General features: G+C 33.5%; 1 protein-coding gene across 1 annotated transcript in view; it reads right to left on the bottom strand.

Moving 5' to 3' along the window:
• DLGAP2 (DLG associated protein 2) overlaps positions 1-26,523 on the bottom strand; it is a 213,473-nt gene that overhangs the window by 110,907 nt on the left and 76,043 nt on the right. Inside the window, exon 3 of the mRNA XM_074226339.1 lies at positions 22,623-22,770. Within this exon, the coding sequence (XP_074082440.1) occupies positions 22,623-22,770 (148 nt within the window). The remainder of the gene's footprint in view (positions 1-22,622; positions 22,771-26,523) is intronic.

Here is a 26,523-nt window from a genome sequence, read left to right on the forward strand (position 1 = left end):
CATTTAAGTAGTTCAATGGATAAATTACATGAACTCAGAAAAATTTGAGTTCAAATCCTACTTTAAACATTTATTAATTGCAGTCCTCAGTTCATCTCTTAGCTTCTAGTTGTCTCATTTTTTTCCTCTATAAAATGATGATATTAATAGCGCTGCCTTTCCAGGATTGTTGTTGGAATAAAATTAGATAATATGTGTAAAACACTGCAAATATTAGCATGCTATATAAATGCAATTATCTATCTAAAAATGGAGGACATTACAAAAACTAAAACTCTTCATAAAATCCTTTTGATCCTATAAAACAAAGCTTTTAGAATGTGCTCAGTTTTGAGATGGATCTTGTGAACCTCAAAGCCTAATAGAAATGAGTTCAGGTTACCACAGTCAAATGATCTCTTTTAGCACCACATATGTGTAAGACCTAAGACATATGTATAAGTTTTTACTTTTTGGATAATAAAAGTTTATAGTTTAATACTGATTGCCACTGTAGCATAACATTTGAGGCATTATCAAATGTTCTGCATTATAAATCCATATCCCATGGGAGGAAAAAAAGCAATTGTTGGATTGTTGCCCCCTATCTATACATCAATTTATTCATTCAGAGGGACTACTTTATGATATTTCTGCATTCTATTCCTAGCCTAGTGTCTCAGATAAATATGTCCTTCCCAATTTTGTGACTCAACTAAGTATGGACTATATGGCATCACGAAAAGAATGACTTTAAACAAATAGCTTTTTGTTAGGATAAATGACTTTTCAGGATGGCATGATGCTAAGCTTAATGAATTTTGTTTATTTTTTGTACATTTTCAATGGCGACCTTAAAAAGTGATCTTAAATTTCTTTGATTATGGTTCTGGCATTGTGGTTAACCTTGTACTGATTTTATTTCTTCAACTAGAGCTTAACATCTGAATAGCAGGTACTGTTGCATGTTTCTATGTGTCTCCTAGATTGTTAAACATAGGGATTCATACTTACCAATTAATAACTAGTTCTTCTATTTACCTCTATTTTGAATGAATTCTCTACCCTGTCTTTCAATGCTCTTATTGATTCATAGTATGGATCAAAAATCCCCTAAGGGAAAGATAATTTTTTAATCCTTTCTTCAACTCAATAGCCTCCTCTGGATGCCCTCCAGTTTATCAACAAGTTTCTAAAATATATTAATTGGAAACTTAAAACTCTAAAAGATCTGCAGAGCTATCACCTTCCCAGTTCTAAACACCATGCCTCTTGATGCAGCCTATGATTGTTATTAGTTTTGTGTGTGTATGTGCTGCCACATAGCATTGTTGACTCATATTGAACCCATATACCACTATTTTTTCCATTTAAATTGATGTTTATCCATGTGGATAATTATATCCTTCTATAGTTGAGTTATTGAACTTCAGTTTATCTTGAATTTATTGCTATTAAATTCAACATTATAGACTCAGCTCAATTGTGTGGTCTGTTTAAGATTTTTTTTTAATCTTTCTTCTGTCATTAAAATCATTAGCTATCCCTCCTAGCTTAATATCCTCTGAAAATTCAGCAAGCGTGCCATTATTCTTTTATCTTGATAATGATGGTGAATAGTACAAGATCAAGAACACACCTCACAGGAAGGTTCACTAGTTACCTGCCTTCTTCCAACTTGACAATGAACTGTTAATAACTCTTTTTGGGTCCAGTTGTACAATTAGTTTTGAATCCATTTAAATGTTTTTTTAATTAGTCCACATCTATCTATCTTCTCTGCAAGAATATCAGGAGAGACTATTATTATTATTATTATTATTATTTGCTGGAATATAGGTACATTTTGATTATGGTCTTCTCCTGAGCTATTGATCTATTGGTTAAAAGAAGGAAATGAAGGTGGTTGAGCAAAAACTAATTAGAATGTGATTACTGTGTAGGAGAGGTACAAACAAAATACTCTGAAATATTTAAGAAACTAGATATTAACATTTTAAAAATAAATGCTTGTTGGTTGACTTCATTGATGGGCATCAGGGAAGGCTATACAAAAAGAAGATAGCATCTATTTAATATAACACAAAGGCCCAGATGGAGTGAAAAGTGGTTCATTCTGCCTAGAAAAAATGGTGTATAAAAGGGGGTAATGAATGATAATGCTGTAATGGAAAGAAAGAGTCAGACTAGTAGTAGGGATAATTGTCTTACAAGAGAAGAAATTTAACCATTTCAACAAAATGATACCCTCAATTCAGCTGAATTGGATTTAGATGCACAATCCTTTCCCAATATTGGTACGCTATAGGTATATTGCAAATGTATTGTATATATTATATATATCATTAATGTTAATTCAAAGGTAGATTCTTATATATGCTAATATCTGTTGGATTTAGAAATCTTTCAACAGAAATGAACAATGTAGGCTAGATAAAATGGTGCTAGAGTTAGCTATATTTTGAAAAAAATCTAAAAAGATGAGCAAGATGATAGAAGTGTGTTGTGTTATATATAGTTTCAGGGTTTCAGGGTGTGTGTGTGTGTGTGTGTGTGTGTGTGTGTGTGTGTGTGTGTGTGTGTGTGTGTGTAGGTGATCCACAGGACAATAGAAAGATGCAGTGGTGAGTGTCTGTGAGCAATATCTTCCCAATCATATCTTCTGTATGAAAAATTTCATAGAACATATCATCAGTACTATGTTTCATTAAAAAAAGGAGAGGAGTTAGTAATGCCCCAAGAGTAAGGATAACATCTAAGGATTGATCTGATATTATTGAAATAATGGAATGAGGGGGAAAAGTTGCCATTGTGGTAGGTAATTTCTTTATGGAAGATTTTTGGAAATATCTAGACAGAAAAACAAAGGAAAAAATGAGGATGAATTATAGACACATGTGCACCAATGAAATAATAGCTATACCGACATAATGTAATGTATTATGTTACTATTTTTGTTAAGTTAATCAGATACAATTTAGAGAGAATTATCTGGGACTGCTACCTTGTGTGGGTAGGAGAAAAGCAGAGAATATATCTAAAAGCTTAAATTTTCTAGGATAAGCAATCTAACTTAAATCCCTGAGTTGTACCTAGAGGTCACTATAGAAGGGACCTGAAGGTACTGTAAAAGTGATGAAAAAGAAGTATTTTGTGTTTTATTTCATTTTTCATTATTTGTTGGGGAGAGTGGAATATAGGTGACCCAAAGATCATTGGAAGGATTTTATTTTATTTTTTTAATAGCCAGGGACTGAGAGTTATCTGTATTTATTATTCTTAAATGGCCGGAGGGAGTGAAAAACAGCAATGTGAGACAACAACACATTAGGTATTGTTATATAGTAGAAAGGGCATAGAAATGGAAGTTAGAACAACTTTAGTCCTTGCCTTACCTCAAACTATCTGGAAGACCTCAAAAAGATCTATGTCTCTGTGGGTCTCAGTTTCCTTATATGCAAAACCAGGAAGTTGATCTAAATAGTTTTAAATTTCTTTTAGCTCTAAAAATGTCTCAGATATTTTAGACTTAAAGAACTATCCCTTCAGTCAATTGATTGATTAGATTTATTAAATTATTAATATATATTTTAGGTATAGGGAAGACAAAGAAAAAAGGGAAACATTTTCTATTCTAAAGGGGCTAACATTCTATTTGCTTTAGAGAGACAGGAAGAGCTTCATAGGGGAGGCAATATGTACATTTATGAACATATGGAAATAAAATAATGAAAGATATTTTTTACATTTGTCATATAAAGGAAGAGCTTCATAACGGAGGCAGCATGTACACATATGAATATATGGAAATAAAGAAAATAAATGAAAGGTAATTCTTTTCTATTTACCATAGAGAAATAGGAAGAGCTTGATAGGGGAGGCAATATGTAACATATGAACACATAGAAATAAAGAAAACAAATGAAAGGTAAATTTTTTTTGAAGAGGAAACAGAGAGGAATCAAAAGCTAGAGAAATTATATAGGAGATGGACTGTGATTTGAATTTTAAAACAAATCAGAGATTAAATGAAATCTAGTTTTTAGGGTTTTTTTTTTTGTTTTTTTTTTTTGCAAGGCAATGGGGTTAAATGGCTTGCCCAAGGCCACACAGCTAGGTAATTATTAAGTGTCTGAGGCCAGATTTGAACTCAGGTACTCCTGACTCCAAGGCCAGTGCTCTATCCACTGCGCCACCTAGCCACCTCTGATTAAATGAAATCTATAGCAACTTGGTGGCATAGTAGATAGAGTCAGACCAAGTTCAAATCTGGCTTCATATGCTCATTAGATTTGTGACTAAACAAAGAGAGTTGACTGCCAAATGCCAAACTAGATTAGGGGGTAAACCCGTTTATAAAATCTTACAAAGAAAAATACTGGACAATTATGAATGAAACCATCCTATTAAAGCAGAGAGAACCAATAGAGGGTAAATTCTAGTTGAAGAAACTAAACAAAGTCATCCTGGCAAGTCATTTAATTCCATTTGCCTCAGTTTCCTCATCAGCAAAATGGGGATAGCAGTAGAACCTACCTCTCGGGTTTGTTGTAAGGAACAAATGAGATCATAATTTTAAAATACTAAGCACAGTTATCTGGCACATAATAAGGATTATATAAATATGATCTCTTATTAATTATGATTATTAATAATCTAAGACCCTGAAAAGACTATTCATTAACTAACAACTATACTTGTGACTTTGTAAAGATAGAATAAGCTTATCTATATTGTTCTCTTAATTACTTTTTTTGGCAATAAAAATGTTTCAGATTTTTCTTGTGTTTTTGGTGTAGTTTTTTCCTTCAGATATCTTGTCCTTGAATGTGTATTAAATTGTGTCATCTTCAGTACAGATCTCTTTTATGTATACTTGCACAAATATGTCTGTTTTTCTTACTTTTTGTTTCCTCTACTGTTATTTATTCTGCCTCTATAAGTACATTGGTACTATGGTCCAAGTGTGGTTGCAGTTTGTTGAAATGACTTTGAAATATTTGTCCATTTTAATTCTGTCTCAAATCTTTCCATTTTCATTCTTGAATGTTATTAGGATGACTTTACTTAATTTGATATCTTGCTAAAATTTGTTTAATCAGAATTTACCTTCCTCTGTTTCTGCTTAATAAGATGATATTACTCATAGTTGTCTAGTACTGTTTTTGGTAAGATTTTATGAACAGGTTTACATTTTAACCTGGTTTGGCATTTGGCAGTCTACTCACTTTATTCTGTTAATCAGTAAACATTTATTATGTTCAAACCAAGAAAAAATACACACACACATATACATATATATATATATATATATATATAGAGAGAGAGAGAGAGAGAGAGAGAGAGAGAGAGAGAGAGAGACAGACAGACAGACAGACAGACAGACAGACAGACAGACATAGGCTAAATTGGAAGTTATTTGGCAAGTAATTCAAAAATTTTAAACTAAGATATTTTCTAAGCTCTTGTTGTCTCTATATTGTGTCAATTAACTTACGTTTATTTAACTTCTCAGTGAAATTATTAGAATTGGTGCCAATATCATTTCTTTTAGTATATTTATCATTTAAAATTTTTTAGTAATTTCTTTAAATATTTCAGGTTTGATATTATAACTGTATATTGTATTTATTATTATTATTATTTCTTCTTTCATTATATATTCTTAGCTCTATGAAGTTACTGGCTTGATGGTATATAGACAGTTGACTCTGGAATAATTTCTATCACTAATAATACTTTTCTGGTCAATTAAATTATAGTCAATTTAATTCCTTGTATGCTATCTGAAGGGTGCACAGAATTCAAACTTCCAAATGAGTCTATTCATTGTTGATTATGAAAAACACTTGACTTAGTAGAATTAAAAGCTTTCTTACAGGCTCTTATTCTGCAAAGACATACTTCTATACATACAACAAATCATCCAAGATTCCTTGGGACATGAAAAACAGAAATAAACCTGTTCAGTGACCCCACCATATAATAAAACATCATGTGATGCATAAAACCAAAGTATGACTGTTGGAGGAAATTAACTTCCTTTTGTGTATTGTCTTTGCCAATTAAATTATAGACTTCTTGAGGACAGAAATTTGTTTTTATCATTTGTATACATATCTCTTAGTACAATGCCTGATACAGAGTAAGTGATTAATAAATATTTATTGACTATTGACTAAATACAGAGAAAAGTCCAGATTGAGGAAGAATCTCCAGGGGATGATGATACTCCAGATGCTACCTTTTTAGAATAACATCATACTGATTACATCAAATCCCAACAAAAATGCTTTGTAGCTGGAACAGTTCTAGAAAACTCAAAGAAGTTTGTCCTATCCATTCTCAAAAGAAGAACAAATGCATGAAGGATATCTAGTGTATAGACTGCAACATGCATTTGAAAAGATATTCTATGAAACTGGTCTTACATCATTCATATCTGGGAGTTATGATATGTATCAGCCATGATCTGATCTCAGTTGAAAAGAAGTCAGTTGTATTTGTTATAGCATATTCCAAAGCTTTTAGTGGCCCAAAGATTCTTATTAAAACAGACCCATCTTTTTAATACAAAGATTTTACCCTTGTTGCTATATGGCAGAGACCTGACTGGAATACTGCTAACTAAATATAATTATCAAATACAAGATAAAGTGCCAACGAGTAGTGGGAATGAGTTGGCTGCAATGTATAACTAATAAGGAAATCAGAAGAGGAGTAAAGGATACTATCAAGAAGTTGTATGACAGGAAGAGAAGATAGATTGGTTCTTTGGCAACAGTGAAAGATGACAGGTGAACAGAGTAGTCAACTAATAACTTTATGATGTCAGAAGAAAAGCTCCTTTGGTGGACTCTCTGTGTAGAAATTTTGGGATAGCATAGGCAGAAGGCATATAGAATGGCAGGCATAAAAATCTTGCATTATACATCATTGAAGGGCACTTCCAAATTGAGATCGGAGATCTATTTGAGTATTCTTTACAGTGCAATGAAGGAATTCCTCACACATAGTACACCTGAATGACAAATGATTCCCATGAATGGTTTAGAGGGGGAAGTGAGCTGGAGCAAGTCTTTCCCAAAGATATAGTTAAATGAGAAGGTTCAAGAGTAGCTTGATGAAAGCTGAAGTTTAATGTACCAGCAATCTTGGTCATAGGGATATGGAGGTTGTATTTAGGACTATATTTTGTGTGTTTGTTTGTGTGTGTGTGTGTTTGTATCCATATTTCTCTCTCTCTCTCTCTCCATCTATCTGTTTATCTGTATCTATATCTATTAAAAATATATATATGTGTGTGTGTGTGTGTGTGTGTGTGTGTGTGTGTGTGTGTGTAGATTCAGTCAGAAAAGATTGCTGGTACTTTAACTATTCATCAACATTTGGCAGGCACAGACCATAATTTCAACTCAGGCTCTCAGTCAACAAACATCTATTAAGTGCTAATTATGTTCTGGGATGATTTTAAGCACAAGAGAGTCAAAAGAAGTGCTTTGCTGGTAACATGTGGAAGGAGTCATGGTGTCTTGAGAAGCTTGGAGCATGTGTTTATATGTTTTGAACCTTCCTTGGGAACTTAGCTTGATTAGGTGTTCAGCATACTTTTTTTTTTACCCCTGGGTTCTCTTTGAAGAGCAGTACTTAGGGGATTATTTGCTCTTGTTTGTGTAACTGTGGAAGTAACCAATGGAAGTGACTGGAAACAAGTGTTTGGTGTTGCATTTAGTGTTGGTATTTTATTTAAAATTTTTATTGTTTTAGGTAACCCAAAGTTAAAGGGAAGGATGCACAATAATATTTGGGCAACAACATATTATCAGTGTTGTTCATGTGCAAGGAGTAATACAAAATATATTACTGAGAACATGAATGAGCATAATGAAGATAAACTACCCATGTGACCCTAGGTAAGTCATATAACTTTAATTTTATCTGTAAGTTTGAAATGATAATAAGACCTATCTATCTTTTAGTGTGTTTTTGAAGATCAAAATGAAGGACACTAGTGTTCATCAAGATAGATTGTGTATGACATAATATACATGAATTGAGATTTTTGATCTCTGAGGGAATACTCAGGCTTCAAGTTTTGGGTGGCAATAACACTCAAGACCAGGTTTATGAGAACTGTGCTTGGGAAAAGGAGTCTGTAATCAGAATTGATTTAGTAAGGCAAATATATCTTCTCATGCACCATTTGAATTGGGGGAAATTTTCTGTTTTGATGCAGATGTTGGTTCTTGATAGCATTAAAATCAGAGAAAAGATCTTATCTTAGAATTTTGTCATATCAACTCCAGATGATAACTAGTCAGCAAAATCAATATGAAGTCTCCAGTTTAGAGTTGAAAACATGACCAACCCTTTGACCATGTTATTTTCTACCTCTATAGTCTCAATGACAATGACATTCATACAAAAGTTTCAGATTACTTGACAAGAAAAAAAATTGAGTACATCTATTTTCTAAATATTGTTAACAAAAGCATCTTGAAAAAGATCATGATAGAACTAGTATCCCTGGAGCTGAATCTAGTATTCTTGAAGTTAAATCCCTGGGAAAAATTTGCTGTAAACTCACCATAAATTCAGAATATCTTTATATTTTAATATGACAAAAACACAGAGCCATTTGGTTCAAGTTTATTTTTAAATGAAAGAATAGGTTTGAAATAAGGCCCATTTGTATGTGATTGATTCCATTATCAATTTCCAGTAATCTATGGATTAAGATACCTTGTATTAGGAATAGAGTACTGCCTAAGGAAATTTACTGTATTCTTGTAGAAAATTCCATTTGGATTTGCTTAGAAAAATGCTCCCTTGATTCTTTGTTTAGTAGAACATGGAAAAGTTGGAAGATTATATATGGTTTTACCTTAGAGCTATAGACATGTCTAAAAACTATTCAGTTAGGAAAAAAATGAAAAACCAATGACCAAAAGCCATGATTAAAGTATTTTATGAAAAAAAGAAGAAAAAGGAGTCCTTTGATGGATATTTTATTAGTTATATAAGCAAGTCAATCTCTTAAAATATCATTTAAAAATTCTGACAAACCTAGAACACAGAGAATGTCATACCCTCATAAACCAACATGATAAATCATATTTAGTTTTTTTCACATCAATATACATTTATCTGTTAACAACTTCTTATTGTCCAGAAGTATCTCAGGATAATTTGAATATAGTGGGGGCTATAAATTTAAAGTTTTAGCCAGTTTTCTGGAATGAATGTTATAAAGATTATAGAGCATATAACAGAAAAATTAGATCTATGGAAAAATATCAATATAACTTTTCTCAGGAAAAAATACCTAAGAATAATCAATAGTCAGACAATGTTATAAAAATTAATCTTTAAAACCTTAATCATTAACAAATAATACCTGACTTTTTTGCAATAGAATGTCAAGTTCCTAAGGATTGAAGTATTTTGGGATATATATATATATATTATATATATATGTTTATATTCCATTAGTTCTTGAAAAATAATAAATCCTGAAGCATTAATTGTTTAATTGAAAGTTTAAAAATTATTTGAAATAGAAAAATTTATTTCTTTGCTTAACTGTTACCCCAGTATTGAAAGAATATTTAATTATATCCAAATATGTTCAGTAAAATTGGTATTTATGGGGTGGCTAGGTGGCATAGTGGATAGAGCACTGGCCCTGGAGTCAGGAGGACCTGAGTCAAATCCAGCCTCAGACACTTAATAATTACCTAGCTGTGTAGCTTTGGGCAAGCCACTTAACACCAATGCCTTGCAAAAACCTAAAAAACAAAATAATTACCTAGCCATGTAGCCTTGGGCAAGTCACTTAACCCCATTACCTTACCAAAAACCCCTAAAACAATTGATATTTATACATCTGAAATAATAAATTTTCTGAGTGTTTAAAAGCAGCTAAATGAGTTAATCCCATATGCGATATCTATTTCATTCCAATAGAAACTGGAAAGAAAAAAATGAAGTGCTATGTGAACATTCTGGACTGGGCTAACTTTTCTTTCTTTCTTTCTTTCAGTTTTTGCAAGGCATTGGGGTTAAGTGACTTGTCCAATTATTAAGTGTCTGAGGCTAGATTTGAACTCAGGTCCTCTTGACTCCAGGGCCTGTGCTCTATGCACTGCACCACTTAGCTGTCCCTGCAATTTAATCTTTTTAGGAGATTTAGGAAGGAATATTGGGATAAAGATTTTGATGAACAAGGGAGAAAGAGTTTTGCAGCTTCAGGGACTAGTGAAGAAGGTAATGTATGTGATACATTGCATAATGTATATACAAATATAAATTCTTTTTGACCACTTAGCTACTTAAGTCCAGATAACTTAGAATAGGGAGGTTTAGAGTCTTAGTGGGGTTTGTTTATCAGGTATTTGGTAGGCAAACAAATAATTTTTATCTCCCATATTTTCTTTCAGAGCCTTCCAAACACTGATCTAGCCCTGATAATACATGCATGCATCAATTTTATCAAATTTTGGTACATTTCCTGGAAAGTGTACTACAAAAGTGAGGGAATTTACCAATGGCATTTGAAATTCTTCATTTGTTGTCACCAATGGTTTCATATATGAATAGTTTGAAGGACCTCTGTTTTGATTGTTCTGTTTTGGTATTGTTAGGTCAAAACTAGCAGGGATTGCACTGGCCTGTTATGATTTTAGCAAAGAAAACAGAACTGGTAAGATAAATATGGATGCAGATGGCTTGTACAGAATAATATGGGACATTGGAAGAGTCCTTCAGAAGAAGATATGAGAACATCTTCTTACAATAAATCAACATATATTTATTGAGCATCTACTATGTATATACATAGAGTGAATAGATAAAAAGTTAGACAACATTAATATAGCAAAAGTATTTAAAGAGAGTATGGAAAGAAGGTACTAGCAGTTAAGAGTGCTTGTCAAAGACTTCATGGAATAGATGTTGTCTGAGATGCATCTTGAAGGAAGACAGATACTCAAATTAGGTAAAGGTAAGGAATTCATTCCAAGTTGGAAGGATAGCCAATACAAAGGCAAAGAGGTAGAAGATAGTATTATATGTGAAGAAAAGAGAGAAAGCCAGTTTGGTTTAATTAGCAAATGTGGGCAAAGGAACAATGTCTAATTAGATGGGAAAGAAGAGTTGCAACCAGTTGATGTGGGGTTTTAAAAATTAAACAGAGGAGTTTGTTTTTGATTGTTGAGGCTAGCTTAACATTGGAATTGGATGATAAGGGAAGTTACATGGTCAGATCTGTACTTAAAAAGAAATACTGGAATACTGTGAGACTTGAGGCAGGGAGACAAATTAGGAGACCATTGATAACACACTGAACAAGATGTAGTTGTGTGAGTAAAGAACTGTTGGATGTGAGATATGTTATGAAGGAAGAAATGGCAAAATTTGGCAACTGATTGTATGTATAGGATGAGGGACAGTAAGGAAGGATAATGCCAAGGTTACTGATCTGAAATACTGGAAGGATGGGGTAGCTTTGAGAAACTTGTAAAAGGAGAGGGTATGGGGGAGAGGGAAAATAATGAGTTCACTTTTAGACATATTGATTTTAAGATGTCTGCTGGATATCCAGTTTGGAATTCTAAGGTAGAAGCTAGGGCTAGTTAAATGATCTAAGAGTCATAACCATAAAACAGATAGGTTATACTGGAGCTGATAAGGGAGGAAGGGAAGGCAAAAAGGAGGGAAGGGGAGAGAGAGAGAGAGAGAGAGAGAGAGAGAGAGAGAGAGAGAGAGAGAGAGAGAGAGAGAGAGAGAGAGAACTGGGTCCCCAAGGGGACCATTTTCAGGGGATTTGATCTGGATGACAAGCCATAGAAGGAGATTGAAGAGTGGTCAGATAGGCAGGAGACAAAGCTGGAAGGAGTGATGTTACAAAATACCTGAGAGGAGAACCAGGAGGAGAGGGTAGTTAACAGTGTCAAATAGGGGCAGCTAGGTGGTGCAGTGGATAGAGAACCAGCCTTGGAGTCAGGAGTACCTGGGTTCAAATCCAACCTCAGACACTTAATAATTACCTAGCTGTGTGGCCTTGGGCAAGCCACTTAACCCCATTGCCTTGAAAAAAACTAAAAAAAACAGTGTCAAATGCACTAGATAACTTCAGAAAGGTTTAGTAATTATTAACAATATCATTATTTGTCAATTAAGAGATTATTCATAATTTAGGAGACAGAAGTTTTAGTTGAATGATAAGGATGAAAGTCAGATTTCTAAAACTCCAGGAAAAAGTGAGAAGGGAGAAAGTGGAAGCAGTGAGTGTAATCAACATTTTCAAAGGAGCTTGGCTAGCACAGATATAGGGACAGATATAAAGGGATCTAGTGATTTCTTTTAAGGATAGACAATGTTTGAAGGCAGTAGCAAAGAAATCAACTGACAGCAAGAGGTTAAAGAGTGGAGGGGATGGTGATTGAAGATTCAGTTCATTAAAGAAGATAGAATGGGTTGGGATTAAATGCATACACACATATATGGGTTGGCATTAACAAGGGAGAGGATCATCTCTGTTAGAAAGTGGGAAAAAGGATGAGAGTGGGAAATAATGTTTTTTAGATGAAGGCATTGGAAAAGGGAGCCTCTCACATTTAATAGCTTCCCTTTTTTAAAGTAAAGTAAGAAGCAAGGAATGAATTACAATCAAGTAGGTGTATAACTGATAGTTTTGGACTTCCTCAGACAATACACATATATGAATTTTATTTAAGTGAACCAATCTTTCTTGGTTTGCTTGTCTTCAGATGATTGGCATAATCCTAGAAATGATGAAAGTGAGAAAGAAAGGCAGTGATTCTAAAAATCTCAAGTTTCAGCCAGCAAAAGTCATTGTTTTGCTAAGTCAATGGCAAAAGTTAGGACTGAACAGTAGAATATTGTGTAAGACTTTGAATGATTCCATCTATGTACCAATAAGCAGCTAGGAACTACTCAGAACATACCCTCCAAAAGCCATGAATGCCTTACATTATGACTTTAAACATATGGATCAAAAAAAGGACCCCAGAGCTAGGACGAAACAGATTTTATTGACTAAAAATGGCTGCAGATGTTACCAAGAATTGTGAAACTTTTGCCAGATGTATACAGAGAAATATGTTATCAACTTATGTTGCAAATTTGGAGAATGTAGATATAATCAATCCTTTGGAAAGTTATTATGTTGCCTTTCTATTTTTAAAGATAAGATATTTTATTTTTCCAAATACATGTTATGAAAATTTTTCCATCGTTCATCCATATGCATATGTATATTTTTAAGTTATAAAATTTTCTTCCACCTTCCCTTCCCACCCCCTATCCTCAGTGACAAACAGGTTAATATTGTACATACATATTTTTGATAAACATGTTTATAGATTAGTCATTTTTGCTATGAGGAATTAGGATTAAGGGAAAGAGAAACACAAGAGATAATTTTATAAAGTGTTCAATCAGATTCTGAAGGATTTTTTTGTTTGTTTTTTGTTTTTCTTTCTCTGGATAAGGATAGTATTGTTCATAGCCAGTCTAATACAGTTGTCCTAGATCTCTGAGCTGCTGAGAGGAGCTTCTTCCAACAAGGTTGATTATCCCACAAAGTGTTAATGTGTACATTGTTCTCTTGGTTCTACTTCCTTCACTCAGCATCAGATCCTGTACCTCATTTCATGCTTTTCTAGAGTCTGACCATTAATGGTTTCTTATAGAACAATAATATTCCATAGCATTCATGTACCATAATTTAGTTATTCCCCAATTGATGGGCATCCCCTCAATTTCCAACTTTTTGCCACTACAAAAAAGCTGCTATGAATATTTTGGAACATGTGAGACTTTCCCCATTTTTTAATGATTTTTTTGGAATATAGGCCTAGAATTGGAATTGTTGGGTCAAAGGGAATGAGCATTTTTATTAATCTTTGAGCATAATTCCATATTACTCTCCAGAATGATTGGATACATTCACAGCTCCACCAGCAATGTAGCAATGTCCCAATCCTCCCACAACCCCTCTAACATTGATCATTTTTCCTTTTTCTCATATTAGCAAATCTGATAGGTGTCAGGTAATACTTTATAGTTGTTTAATTTACATTTCTCTGTTCAATAATGATTTGAAGCATTTTTCCCATATGATTATATATAGCTTTAGTTTCTTCATTTGTCATTGACCATTTATCAACTGGGGAATGACTTAAATTTGATGCAGTTCTCTATAAATTTTAGACCTTTATCAGAACTCTTAATTGTTTCCCAGCTTTCTGCTTTCTTTCTAATTTTGGCAGCATTGATTTTAATTAGTGCAAAACCTTTTTAATTTAATATAATAAAAATCATTCATTTTGCAGTTTATAAGGTATACTATTTCTTGTTTGGTCATAAATTTGTCCCTTTTCCATAGATCTGATAGATAATCTCTTGATATATTAATTTATCTGTGGTGTTGGCCTTTATGTCTAAATCCTGTACCTATTTTGATCTTATTTTGGTACAGGGTGTGAGATGTGGGTCTATGTCTAGTTTTTACCATACTATTTTCTGGTTGGGTTTGTCAAACAGTAGATTGATATATCATTTACTGCGGTTTCTTCTGAACCTAACCTAATCCACTGATCCATCACTCTATTTCTTAACCAGTACCAAGCAGTTTTAATGACTGCCCTTTTATAGATTAGCTTTCTGTCTTTACAGGTAAATAGTGGTATATTTTAGTTGTATGATCACTAGCAGGTATTACTATCCTATCAGAAATCAGAAATAATTTATTATTGCCAAAGTTTTGCTTTTGATATTTTTCAGCCTATGAATTCTCTGCTAGGATCCACTCTGACCAAGGGAGATACTTTGAGAACAAGCTACTAAAGACGATGTTGGCCTTGGCAGGTCAAAAATAATGTAGAGTTACTAAAAAAAATTAACATGGAAAGCCACATACTGAACATACTATTGCATATTTTGGGAAGTTTGAAATCAAAACATAAAACAGTCATGTTGACATATGTCATTTCTAGTACATTAATACTGTTCCACAAAGAATGAAATTATACATCATCATATATATATATGTCATGTCTAGCATAGGCATAGAATTATATAGGGAATGAAGCTATATATCATACTTGCTAATAATGTGGGAGAAACATATTTACCTAATTACTTGTGTTTCAGAGATTCACATGAGGAAGGTATTACAACTACTTATACTCAATATGTCTTAATTGTGAAAGACTAGTCATAGTTTCAGCTCAGAAAATCTGTGACAGAAACTAAATATTCTATGATACTAGAATATGTTGTCAAGACTTTTATCAAGGAGACAGAATTCTTTTAAGAAACGTTGCCTTCAAAGGACTCAGAAGTTATCTGTCTGATGGAAAGCTAACCCATGCAAAGTTAAGACACTGGACAACTTGTCTCCTTCCAAACCACAGAGAATAGAAGGTATCATATTAAGATTATTTATCACAATCATATATCACAATCACCTTTTGGTCTTAAGGAAATCAATTGGATACTCAACTTATCGAATGCTGAGTAGAAGAGAGTATAAGTTATACACAGTTGAGCCCAGCTATAGACTCTAAAAATGATAGTTCTAGTGAAGGAGATTATGTGTACTCTTATAGGTAAAAACAATGCCTTAATTGCTGACAATAGCTAAAGAGAGTCTTAGGAAACAGAAATAACCCTTAGGGCTCAAAATACTGATAGCAAACCTGATCCTTATGTCATTCCAGGTATATACAAACAAGTCTATAATTATTCTGATAGTCAATCTATTAAAACTCAGGTATTGGAGAAAAGAGAACATACAGTGAAAAAGAAAATACACCTATAAAAATCAGTTGCTAGGCTACAATGGGAGAGGAACTTGAATATATATAATGCTACACATAGTGAGATGACAATAGTGATTTCACACGTGAAATGCAGCTTTGCCTGTAATTGCCTATGGGCAATCATTTTGATGTTATATTTCCTTAACTCTTTTTACTCTTAACTGTTTTACACTTAACTGTTTTGTAGCAAGGTCTATTGATTCTCTTGCTCTTTGTTTATTTGCATATTATTCTAATTCATAGACTGAAGCTGTATTTTTATATATGCCTGCTGATCATGTTATTGTTACACTTTGTTTATTAATTAGCCAAACTTTGCTTTCTTATGAATACTGCTATGTACTCCAGATATTTATGTATAGGATTTGAACAAATACTATGTACTGCATGTTGTCACTGTCATTGTCAGATGATTGATTCTCTTTATAGGGTTATGACAATTTCATGTACTGTTAAAGTTTGAATCTTTTGTTTTCAATGGTTTCATAAATTTGTCATTTATGATGATAGGGAAAGCACTTTTGTAATTTTAAAGCACTAATTCTATAGAGATATGAACTTCATGCTTATCTAGGGTGATTTTTTGCAAAAGATTGCAAAAAGTTTTAGCTCAGGGGAGCAATGTCACCTTGCTTCTGCCCAAGTCTGGCATTTATTTGTTAGATAAGTTTGTGAGTTTGTGGCTTTGGTTGCATATGTGTAAAATGACACTATTCTTGATTAACTAAGAGAACACTAAGCCACATGACTGGAATAATGACTTATTTCAGTTGGTTGGACATATATTTTGAGAAAAGACTTGAAACACACATGTCAAGAGAAGATTGAGATGTGGATTTTTGAATAACATCTTCCTTTTTTTTATTTTTGCAATTCAATGGGGTTAAGTAACTTGCGGAAGATCACACAGTTAAATATGTATTAAGTGTCTAATGTCAGATTTGAACTCATGTCCTTCTGACTCCAGGGCTGATACTCTATCCACTTTACTACATAGTTGTCCCTTGAATAATGTCTTAACTAAAACCCTTCTCTTCACTCTCCTTCAAGAGTTACAGACTTGTACAGGAAGATGTGTTAAGCCCTCCCTATCTACCCTATGAAGTGTTTTGACTTCCAGTCCTGTAAACTTAGTATACTGATGAGAATGAACTTCTCGGTGAAATCATTCTCTCTCATAGTTTGAGCTAAAGAACTTATTCCCAACTGAAGAGCTTATTTACTCTTATGCACTTTTTTGTTTTTGTTTTTACAAGACCATGGGGTTAAGTGACTTGCCCAGGGTCACATAGCTAGTAAGTATCAAATATCTGAAATTGGATTTGGACTCAGGTCCTTCTGATTTCAAGACTTGTGTTCTATCCACTGCATCACCTAGCTGCCCCACTCTTATCCATTTTTTCATTTATTTTAGCCTGTATAACTTCTCTGATTTCTTTTTTCCCATTTTTCTTGATAAAGAGAAATGGTCTTTTGTGTAACTGGCATTTAGTAGGAAGGACCTAAGCTGGTGAGTATATGATCAGGGAATCTGACTCCTAAAGAACAATCAAGGAAATAAGATTTCATTTTGAACAATCTAGACATATTTGAAGCATGATAGATTAAATAATCTAGCCTATCACCCCATTAGAAATGGGAGAGTTCACTTTGCCTTGATAGTCCTGGTTCCTACTTTCTTCCCTTACCACCTTTCATCTAGGTTGTTCTTTACAATACAACCCTCCTCCTCCAATGGTATTCTATATCATATCTATGAATTCCATAAACCATAGATTTTTTATCTAGACAGACAGCTTCAAACATATATAATGTGTCCCCAAAATTTTAGTTTAACTTTAAGCTATTAAATCTTAAATTTAAGCTTTATTTAAGCTTTAATAGCTTAAAGCTGCCCTAAGACTTTTGGGACACACTATAAATCTACCTCATATATAGCATGACCCCAACATCCTTCACCATCCTGATTGCTTGAGAACAAAATGCTGATACTGCTAGGTTATATTTAGATTATAATTATTTCTATTTTCCCCTCTATATTAAACTCACTTAAATTTCTTGATTATGAAAAGGCTTTAGAAATAAAGTTTCCTCCCTGCCCCACTTCCTGTGCCATCTTCTTTCCTCACATATCCAATTTCACATCTCTTTCATTAAGAAGAATAAAAAGAGGGATGGCTAGGTGGCTTAATGGATAAGGCACTGGCCTTGGAGTCAGGAGTACCTGGGTTCAAATCCAGTCTCAGACACTTAATAATTACCTAGCTGTGTGGCCTTGGGCAAGCCACTTAACCCCATTTGCCTTGCAAAAAAAAGAATAAAAAGAAAAAAAATCCATAAAACTTTCTACTTTCTAGCCCTGGCCAACACACACTTGGAAAGTAAGCTGTGGCAATAGTTTTATTTCAGCTAAAAAAAACCCTTTCTTTTATTGAGAATAACTGAGGCAGCATGATAAAGTGGGGAACAGATAAGAAACAGAAATTCTGCTTCCAAGTCTATGTCATCCACTTACTAGCTTTATTACTATGGCAAGGCAGATCCCTTTATTTTTTATCTCCTGTAAAACAGTGGGAATATAAAGTCTTGCCTTATCTTCCTCACACAGAACAGTTGTGAGGTTTTGGGATCACAAACTGGAGTTGGAAGGGACCTTAGAAGTGATTTAATTCAGTATATACCTCAATAGGACTCCCCCCCTGGAAAATGCCATATAAGTGATCCATCTATATTTGCTGAAAAAATTCCTTACCTCCTGAGATAGCCCATTGCCCCTTGAGATGGTTATGACATTTTTCTTTACTTTGAGATGAAATGCACTTTCTCTACAACTTTTCCCCACCTGTCCAAGTTCTAGCTTCTAAGACTGTACACAAGGCTATTTCTACTTCCATGTAACAGTTCTTTAAATATCCCAAGATAATTATCTCCTCCCCCTAAAATCTTTCTTCAACAGATGACATCTGAAAGTACTTTGAAAATTGCAAAGTACTATGTAAGATGGAATTAGTGAATTAATTTAACATTAACAGTTGTATTAACAATCATCTCTTTCCCTCAGACAAAGAATTCATTAACTAGTCAACTTGTGGTGATCTTGATACTTAGCTAGGTTGATTGTAACAGCAATAAATCTATTGCCAATATTACAATTGAGAGGTCTTTCTAGTTTGGAAAGACTTACCAGAGCCCTGGACTCTATTGATATTACCTTCAAAAGACTAGGGATACCTCTACAAGATGATGAAGCATAGAAATCATAATCATTATATTGCTATAAAATCATAATGAGGTAAGCTATGATACCTAGGAATGAAATTAAGCTCATCAGAAAAGGCCTGAAATAAAATAAAAATATGTTATTAGAAATTCCAGATCTTTTGACTGTATTTATTATAATGCATGACTCTTTAAAAGCAAAACATTAATCCACATAACCAGATACATAAAAGCATTCTTTAAAAATGGTAATCCAGTGAGACCAGGTTCTCAAGTTTCTAATCCATAATTGCTAAAGCTTATCTATAAACCACTTCTGAAAGTTGAGGAAAGGAACTATTTATTCCTTAAGCTTTAGAATTGAAAGAACCAGTGCCATTCAGAAAGTTCAGTTTTAAACACATGCATGTATAGACCGAGAAACAAAACAAAGCAAGAGTAAAAACTCAACTACTTATTAAATAATCTGAAATAGCAAAAAAGGTAATAGGACTAAGTTTGTGAAACCTAAGAATTAAAAGGAAAATTGCTGTGGTCTAAAATTGGCTCTGAGAGAACAAAAAAATGCATTGACCCAACTGAGACTGAACCAACCTAAGACTAGTTATTCATGAAGTTTGAAAGAGCAACCACTCCAGTATCATTGCCAAGAAAAACCCAGAGAGTCAGATATGACTGAACTATATCAGGCTCATACATACAATTATGCCACATTATCCTTGAGACCCTGTGTGTTACCTTCCCTCTCTGAGCCTGCTTCTTCATCTGTAAAATGAGAAAATTGACCTAAATAATCTTTAAGGGTGCTTTAAGGTCTCAATCCTACAGATCGTCTTTAGGGGAACATTTTCCCAGCTTTATACTGCATTATTTTTATTCTGCATGAATGTCTCAGACACATTTATAGTTAGATTAGGAATAAGACATCTTCAATATTAGAGGGAATGAATACAGGCAAATTATATGTACAGAAGGAAATAAAGTATAAGGATCAAAACTCTTGGGGAGGAATTTGGATTACCAAAGGGCTGAACCAAAAAGCTGAGCCATTAGGCATATATATATATATATATATATATATATATATATATATATATATATATATATATATAGATATAGATAGATATAGATATAGATATATACTCTAAATGCATATTATTCATTTATATAATTTTCTGTTATTCAGTTAATAAACATTTTTAAGGACCTACCAGTGCTATGTGCCATCCTAAGCACTGAAGCATTGGACTAAGCCTTCTAAAACTACAAGTAAACCATAACACTGGAAGAGACCACATGGTTACACAATTTCTATGAAAGAAGGACATTTTAATAGTTTAGGACCTCTTGGCTTCCAGTATCCCCGCATCTTGAGGGACTGCCTAGAGATTGAAGATAGCCTGAGATGCCACAATTTATGAAACAACCATTTCTTTCAGCAAGCTTTTCTTATTCTTCTGCATAACAGAGCCTCCTACTCTATTTTTCTACTCATCGCCCTTATCCTATAGGAGGATCATGGTGCACCAGCATCAAAGATTTAAGGCTTGAAGTAGATTTAAAAGTAATAATGTCAACCCCCTCTTTTATAGATAAAAGAGGCTAAAATCCAGAACAGTGAGGACTGCCTTGGAACCACACAAGTAGCAAAGTTGGATATCCAAGTGCCCTGACTCCAAACCTTTCCTCTATCCCTCTGACTTGTCTTTTATAGTTTAGGAAGATAAGATTAACAAAGGAATTATTCTGTAGTAGATTCAGTTAGGTGGGGGGTAGAAAGTTTAGAAAAGAAGAGGAGACTTTCATAAATTGATAGAAAAAGTCTAGGGCAGATAGAGACTGTTTTCCAGAAAGTTTGGGGCATGATCTATTTGTTGAATTGAGTTAGGAAATAAAAAAACACTTTAGAATGAGGAAGAAAACTTGGGAGAAAATGTTCAGTTGTTCTCTCTGAAACTTAAGGGCATATTATTCCTAGAATCAAAAAACAAGCTTTAGGGATGTTTTTCAAAACAGGGCCAGATTGTTATATCTAGCAGTACTCTGAGAAAGGTCAATAGAAAATAAGTCATCACAAGATGAATAGACAGAAATGGCCTAGGCAGTAGGTCGTCAATAGCTTTCTGAGTCATCTATTTATGACATTAAGAAGATCAACAGAATTTTCACATAATGGTCAGTAAGATATACCACCAAGCTAAAAGCAGGTTTCCTTTCTTCTTTTTTTTTTTACTGGCAAATGAATAGATTTTTACTGGAACTTTCGTTCTTTTTATTCTTGAATAATTAAGACCACAATGCCTGCCATACTTTCCTATCTCTGTTTTTCTGTCTCTGATGTTTCCTTCACCTGGAAAACCTTCCCTCTATTGATTTCTGGCATTGAAATCCTTCCCATTATCCAATTACTATATCAAAGGCAACCTTGTCCACTAGTCTTGATCCCCTTTAAATTATTTATTCTTTTTAGGAAGACATTCTCCTGTCTAAGGATTCAGAAAGAAAGTATTCTACATGAACCTGGGAAGTCAAGGATAATAAGATATAGATATGATAAGTTAAGTGTCAAAAGAGTCCAGAACCTGGCACTTAATAATTCCTTTTAATTGATCACCTCAAGGATGAATAAGTAGGGAACCCTTACATTTATTTAAATTTTTACTACAAATCATACATCCTATTTAAGTATAATAATTTATAATGTTAAAACTTTCACAACTTTCATAAAATTACCATATTACATTTTCTTAAAAAAAAGCATAATTAAATGGAAAAATAGAATAATCTCTTTCTCCCCATTAACCACAAATGTGGGAAGGCTAGTCACTTGAACCATGATGCCATAACTAGAACTTCACTATTTACTCAGTGGAAACATATTTTAAATATTAATAAAATATCTGGAAATAAAAAAAAAAACTATCCCCCCCAAAAAACTCCCCCCAAACCCTATTTTTGTAATGAGATAATCAAAATGAAGATTGAAACTTAAACTTATTATGCAACTCAAAATGTAGCAGAGTGGAAGCTGGGTTCAATTGAATTCCCTAGTTTAGTAACCTTTTATGCTCTAAGTAAATTTCCTTTATTTAATTGGTAATCTGAATGTTTCCCATTTCATTCTAATTTTGAATCTGTTTCTTAAATTGTGGCATCTCAGGCTATCTTCAATCTCTAGAATCAAGAGATTCTATCTTGAAGATTCTTCTGGAGGGAATTTTGGTTCCCAGGAAAAGTAATGCCACATCATTTACCTCACCACAATATTATCCTCTTCATTTTCCAGTAAAACATTTCTGGAAAAAGAGAGGGGAAATTGTGTCTATAAAGATGACTTACTCATCAGTTGTATTTCCTGTGCCAAGGAAAAATACTAATAAAAAAAGTCAAAACAAAAATCAAAATTCAGTCTTATAAATCTGTTGATATCAATCTGAAATAAATTTACTTCATAAATAGTCTTTCCTTTCTGGCACATGTAATTGGTCACTTCAGAGCTTTCACTAATAATAGAGACAATTTCAAATAAAATCTGACTTTGTGGTTTGAGTAAAGGTTAAAAAAGAAATTGCCAACCTGACTAACGCAGCTGGCTTGACTCAGAGTGCTGACTGCCCGCATGTAGCTCTGATTCCTGGAGCGGAATTTTGGAGAGTTGTAGTTAGCAGAGGGATCCAGGTTGTGACCACCAGGCACATCACTTGTAGCTTGTAGGTAGCTCTGGCTATATTTAAAAAAAATAGAGGGGGGGAGAGAGAGAGAGAAAGAAAGAAATGAAGAGAAAATAAAGTCCATAAACATCAATGGAAAAATTACAGTTTGAGAAAGGTCATTTCTATCACATTTTAAGAAGATGCTGAAACTGAACAAATAGTATTTTCCCCTTATGTAAATATATTTGATGTAAACACTTGCAAATGTGGATTTCATTTCCTGTAATAAATGGAGCTGATTTTCCGGATTGCTTCTGAGCTTAACACTTTACAACCAGAAAGGTGGAATTGGGGTTGCTCCAAATAAGAAATGATGACAGGATCTGTAACTTATGCAGCATTAAGGCAAATTCTCCACCTGGATTCAGGCCCAACATCAGTGACAGAATCATAAAAATGTGTCTATGCTTTTGCAAGTATAAAAAATCCCTAAATTCAGCCTGTTTTCCTATTTCACTTATACAAATGCTTCATTGTGCTAAACAGTGCAAAGAATGCACTTTGAAAAATTGAATCCATTACCATAGACACAAATTTTATTCTAGTGCCTCCTGAAAAAGCCTTTATTTTATTTATTCTTTTACTTCTCCAACTCTCTATCTTTTGGTCACATGGTAGAGTTCTGATGTGTGGAAGTATACTAAAACATTATTAACTGAAATGTTCTAGGAAAGGAGTGTTCTAGTTAAAATGGGCTTTTCTGGTTAATAAAAATCTTTGTTAATCTTTAATCCCTTTATACTGAAAAGTAGTTTTAAATGTATGCAACTACTTTCTTGCCTTAGTAGGAAGAATTAACATAATTTCATTTTTCTTTGCTGACTGCAGATCTCATAGTGCTCAGAGCCATCATTTAGAATCATCACTTTTTACCACACAAGAGTATATATGCAACATCTGTTGAGTTGAAATAGAGTTGTATGCCTTGACCCCAGAAGAACCCCTGGAAGTTTTAAAAAAATTAATGTTATTATAAATGAAGTACCTGATAAAACTTTGGATTTGCCACTTCCCCTAAAAGTGGAAGCAAGGAAAAAAATCATTTAATTTAGAATTTTGACTATCTGGATTCCAGTTATATAGGGTTTATAGTTTTTATATCCAAAGGAAAACAGCTACTTCATTTAAATAATATACTTAGTTAATAATAATAATATGCCTTCGACTCCAAAAACCAAAAATTGAATCACTTCAAGTTTAAAATTATTTCCATTTTAGATGTAAGTTTAATTTTTTAAGTTCCCAAATTAGTTTAATAGGTGTTGGGTTTGGGGTAGGATTGTGAGGGTAGGAAGGCACTGGACATATACAAGGAATGGCAAGTGGACACATTTACTTAGAGCCACAGTATATATGGAGAGGAGTAGTTTGAGCTAAAGATGGAAAAATTGATTGACCTCAGACTATGAATGGTCTAGAATGTCCAGAAAGGTGTTGGGACTTAATAGGCAATAGGAAGCCCAACTTAGGTGAGATGACAAGATCTATGCGTAATATGACAAGAGTAATATCTGCAATGTAAACTATCTTAGTTTTCTTTAAATGGTATTTTTCTCAGAAGATAAGGGTTAAACCATCGACTGAGTATGGAAGATTTCCTATGGTGAAGTAGGAGTAGTTGTCCCTCACGTTTGACTGAGTTCCAACATGCACAACAGAGAGTCGGGGAAGCTGGGTTCAGTTGAATCAGTGATATATCCTAGTTTAGTATACTTTTATGCTCTAAGTAAATTTCCTTTATTTAAATGGTAGTCTGAATGTTTCTCGTTTCATTCTAATTTTGAACCTGAAGCACAAGACTTGGCTTAAGGCCCACACTAAAATACAGTTGGTGCTATTAATATCTCAATTTTATAGATGAGGAAACTAAAGCAAAAAGAGGAGTTTTAAGTGACTTGGGCAAGAGTCACATGTCTATTGAGTATATGAGGATGAACAAATGAAATTATTTACATAAATTTATGTTGATATTTAAATAACTAATCCTATTTCATTAGCCTCTTTGAAGTCTCTTGCTTTTGCTTTTTTGGCTTAAAAATGTCTGAAATAGGCATAATTACAAATTCAGTTATAGCTGTTTATTGGCTAGATGTGTAAAAGCAAAACTATACTAAATGATATGACATTAATTATTGTTCCTACAAGACTTAATCTTAACATGGATTCACTACTTCTCTTACCTAAATGTGGCATAGTCTCACTATGATTAATAAGATATTTATCTGTTCTTTTCAGGGAGAATAGACAACATATATTGGCAACGAACAGGGTTGAAGCCTAAATGCTGGTGGTAAAGATTAGTGACCATAAAAGCAGGGGAGTGAGGAATAACAGACAAGTACAACTCTCACTTTAAATAATAGTCAACATTTATGTAGAGCTTACTATGTCCCAGGTATTGTTTTAAGGGAACTGTACAAATGTCCTTTCATTTAATTTTCACAACTCTGAAAGGAAGGAGCTATTATTTTCCCCATTTTATAGATAAGGCAAATAGAGATTAAAGTGATTTGGTCAGGGTCATCCAGTTTGTGATGCTGAATTTGAATTTATGCCTTCCTGATCTCTGATCCAATGTTTTTACATCACATACTTAACTGCCTTCAGTTTAATAAAGATGAAGAAAGTGTCATCTAGAGAAATTGTGACTTTGCAAAGTCATATAACTAGATTCTTCTAATAGAAGAATAAGAATTTGAACCAAGATTTCCTGAATCCAGATTTGACTTTTATTCCTACAGTGTTGGAGGTATGCAGTGCTCAGGTTATGCATGTATCTTGGCCACACATACTTCTTTGTTTATGTCCTACATATGTATTTCCTGATCATATAGTTTCCTTCACATATTTTTTTTTTAGGTTTTGCAAGGCAAATGGGGTTAAGTGGCTTGCCCAAGGCCACACAGCTAGCTTATTAAGTGTCTGAGGTCGGATTTGAACCCAGGTACTCCTGACTCCAAGGCCAGTGCTCTATCCACTGCATCACCTAGCCATCCCTTTCTTCACATATTCTTGACCCATGTTCCCATGATCCTGGTCTAGTTTTTCTCAATGTATGTGCCTTTTAATTATGTATCTTGGTTTACATATTTTCTTTATATTACATTAATTACATTAATTATATTATATTATATTATATATTTTCTTTATATATATATCCTATGTAGGGTAGTAATCTTGGAGAGTGTACCTTGCACGTACATGGGGGAGCCTTTTTCATCATTTATGGCTATAGGATTTAATTAAATGGTTTTTTTTATTTTGAATGATTTTGTTCTATAGCTGCATGATATAAATGAAAATATTACTGAAGTTTCATGAGCTATGGGCTTGAGGGAGTGGTTACTAAGGATTACCTCAAACATGAGACAGCTTTTCTGGAGGGCTCACAACAATGATTGTTGGTCTCTGGGGCACAGAACTAAGTAATAGGTATGAAACATTACTAGATGAGCAGGGAGAGATAGATCTTAGACCAGGTCAGGGAGAATTAGATTTTTATCTTCCAAGGAATGTTGCTGTAGATCTTAGGTGTCAATAAGTAAGAGTTTATTCAAGAAGGTAAAGGTGAAAAAATGAAGTAACAATACTTAAATATTTGCTTCTGAGGGGTACCAAACAATTGATTTGTCAGTCTCCTAATAACATGGAAAAAGTCATTCAAAAGGGTTCTTGGAATATGTATTCTTCATATTACAGAGAGCCTCGTCGAAATTTTCAAACTGAAAATACTTACTCTTATTTATTCATGCAAGCACTATTGA

Source organism: Macrotis lagotis, chromosome 1 (genome assembly GCF_037893015.1).
Source record: "Macrotis lagotis isolate mMagLag1 chromosome 1, bilby.v1.9.chrom.fasta, whole genome shotgun sequence".
In the NCBI taxonomy this organism is placed as follows: Eukaryota; Metazoa; Chordata; class Mammalia; order Peramelemorphia; family Peramelidae; genus Macrotis; species Macrotis lagotis.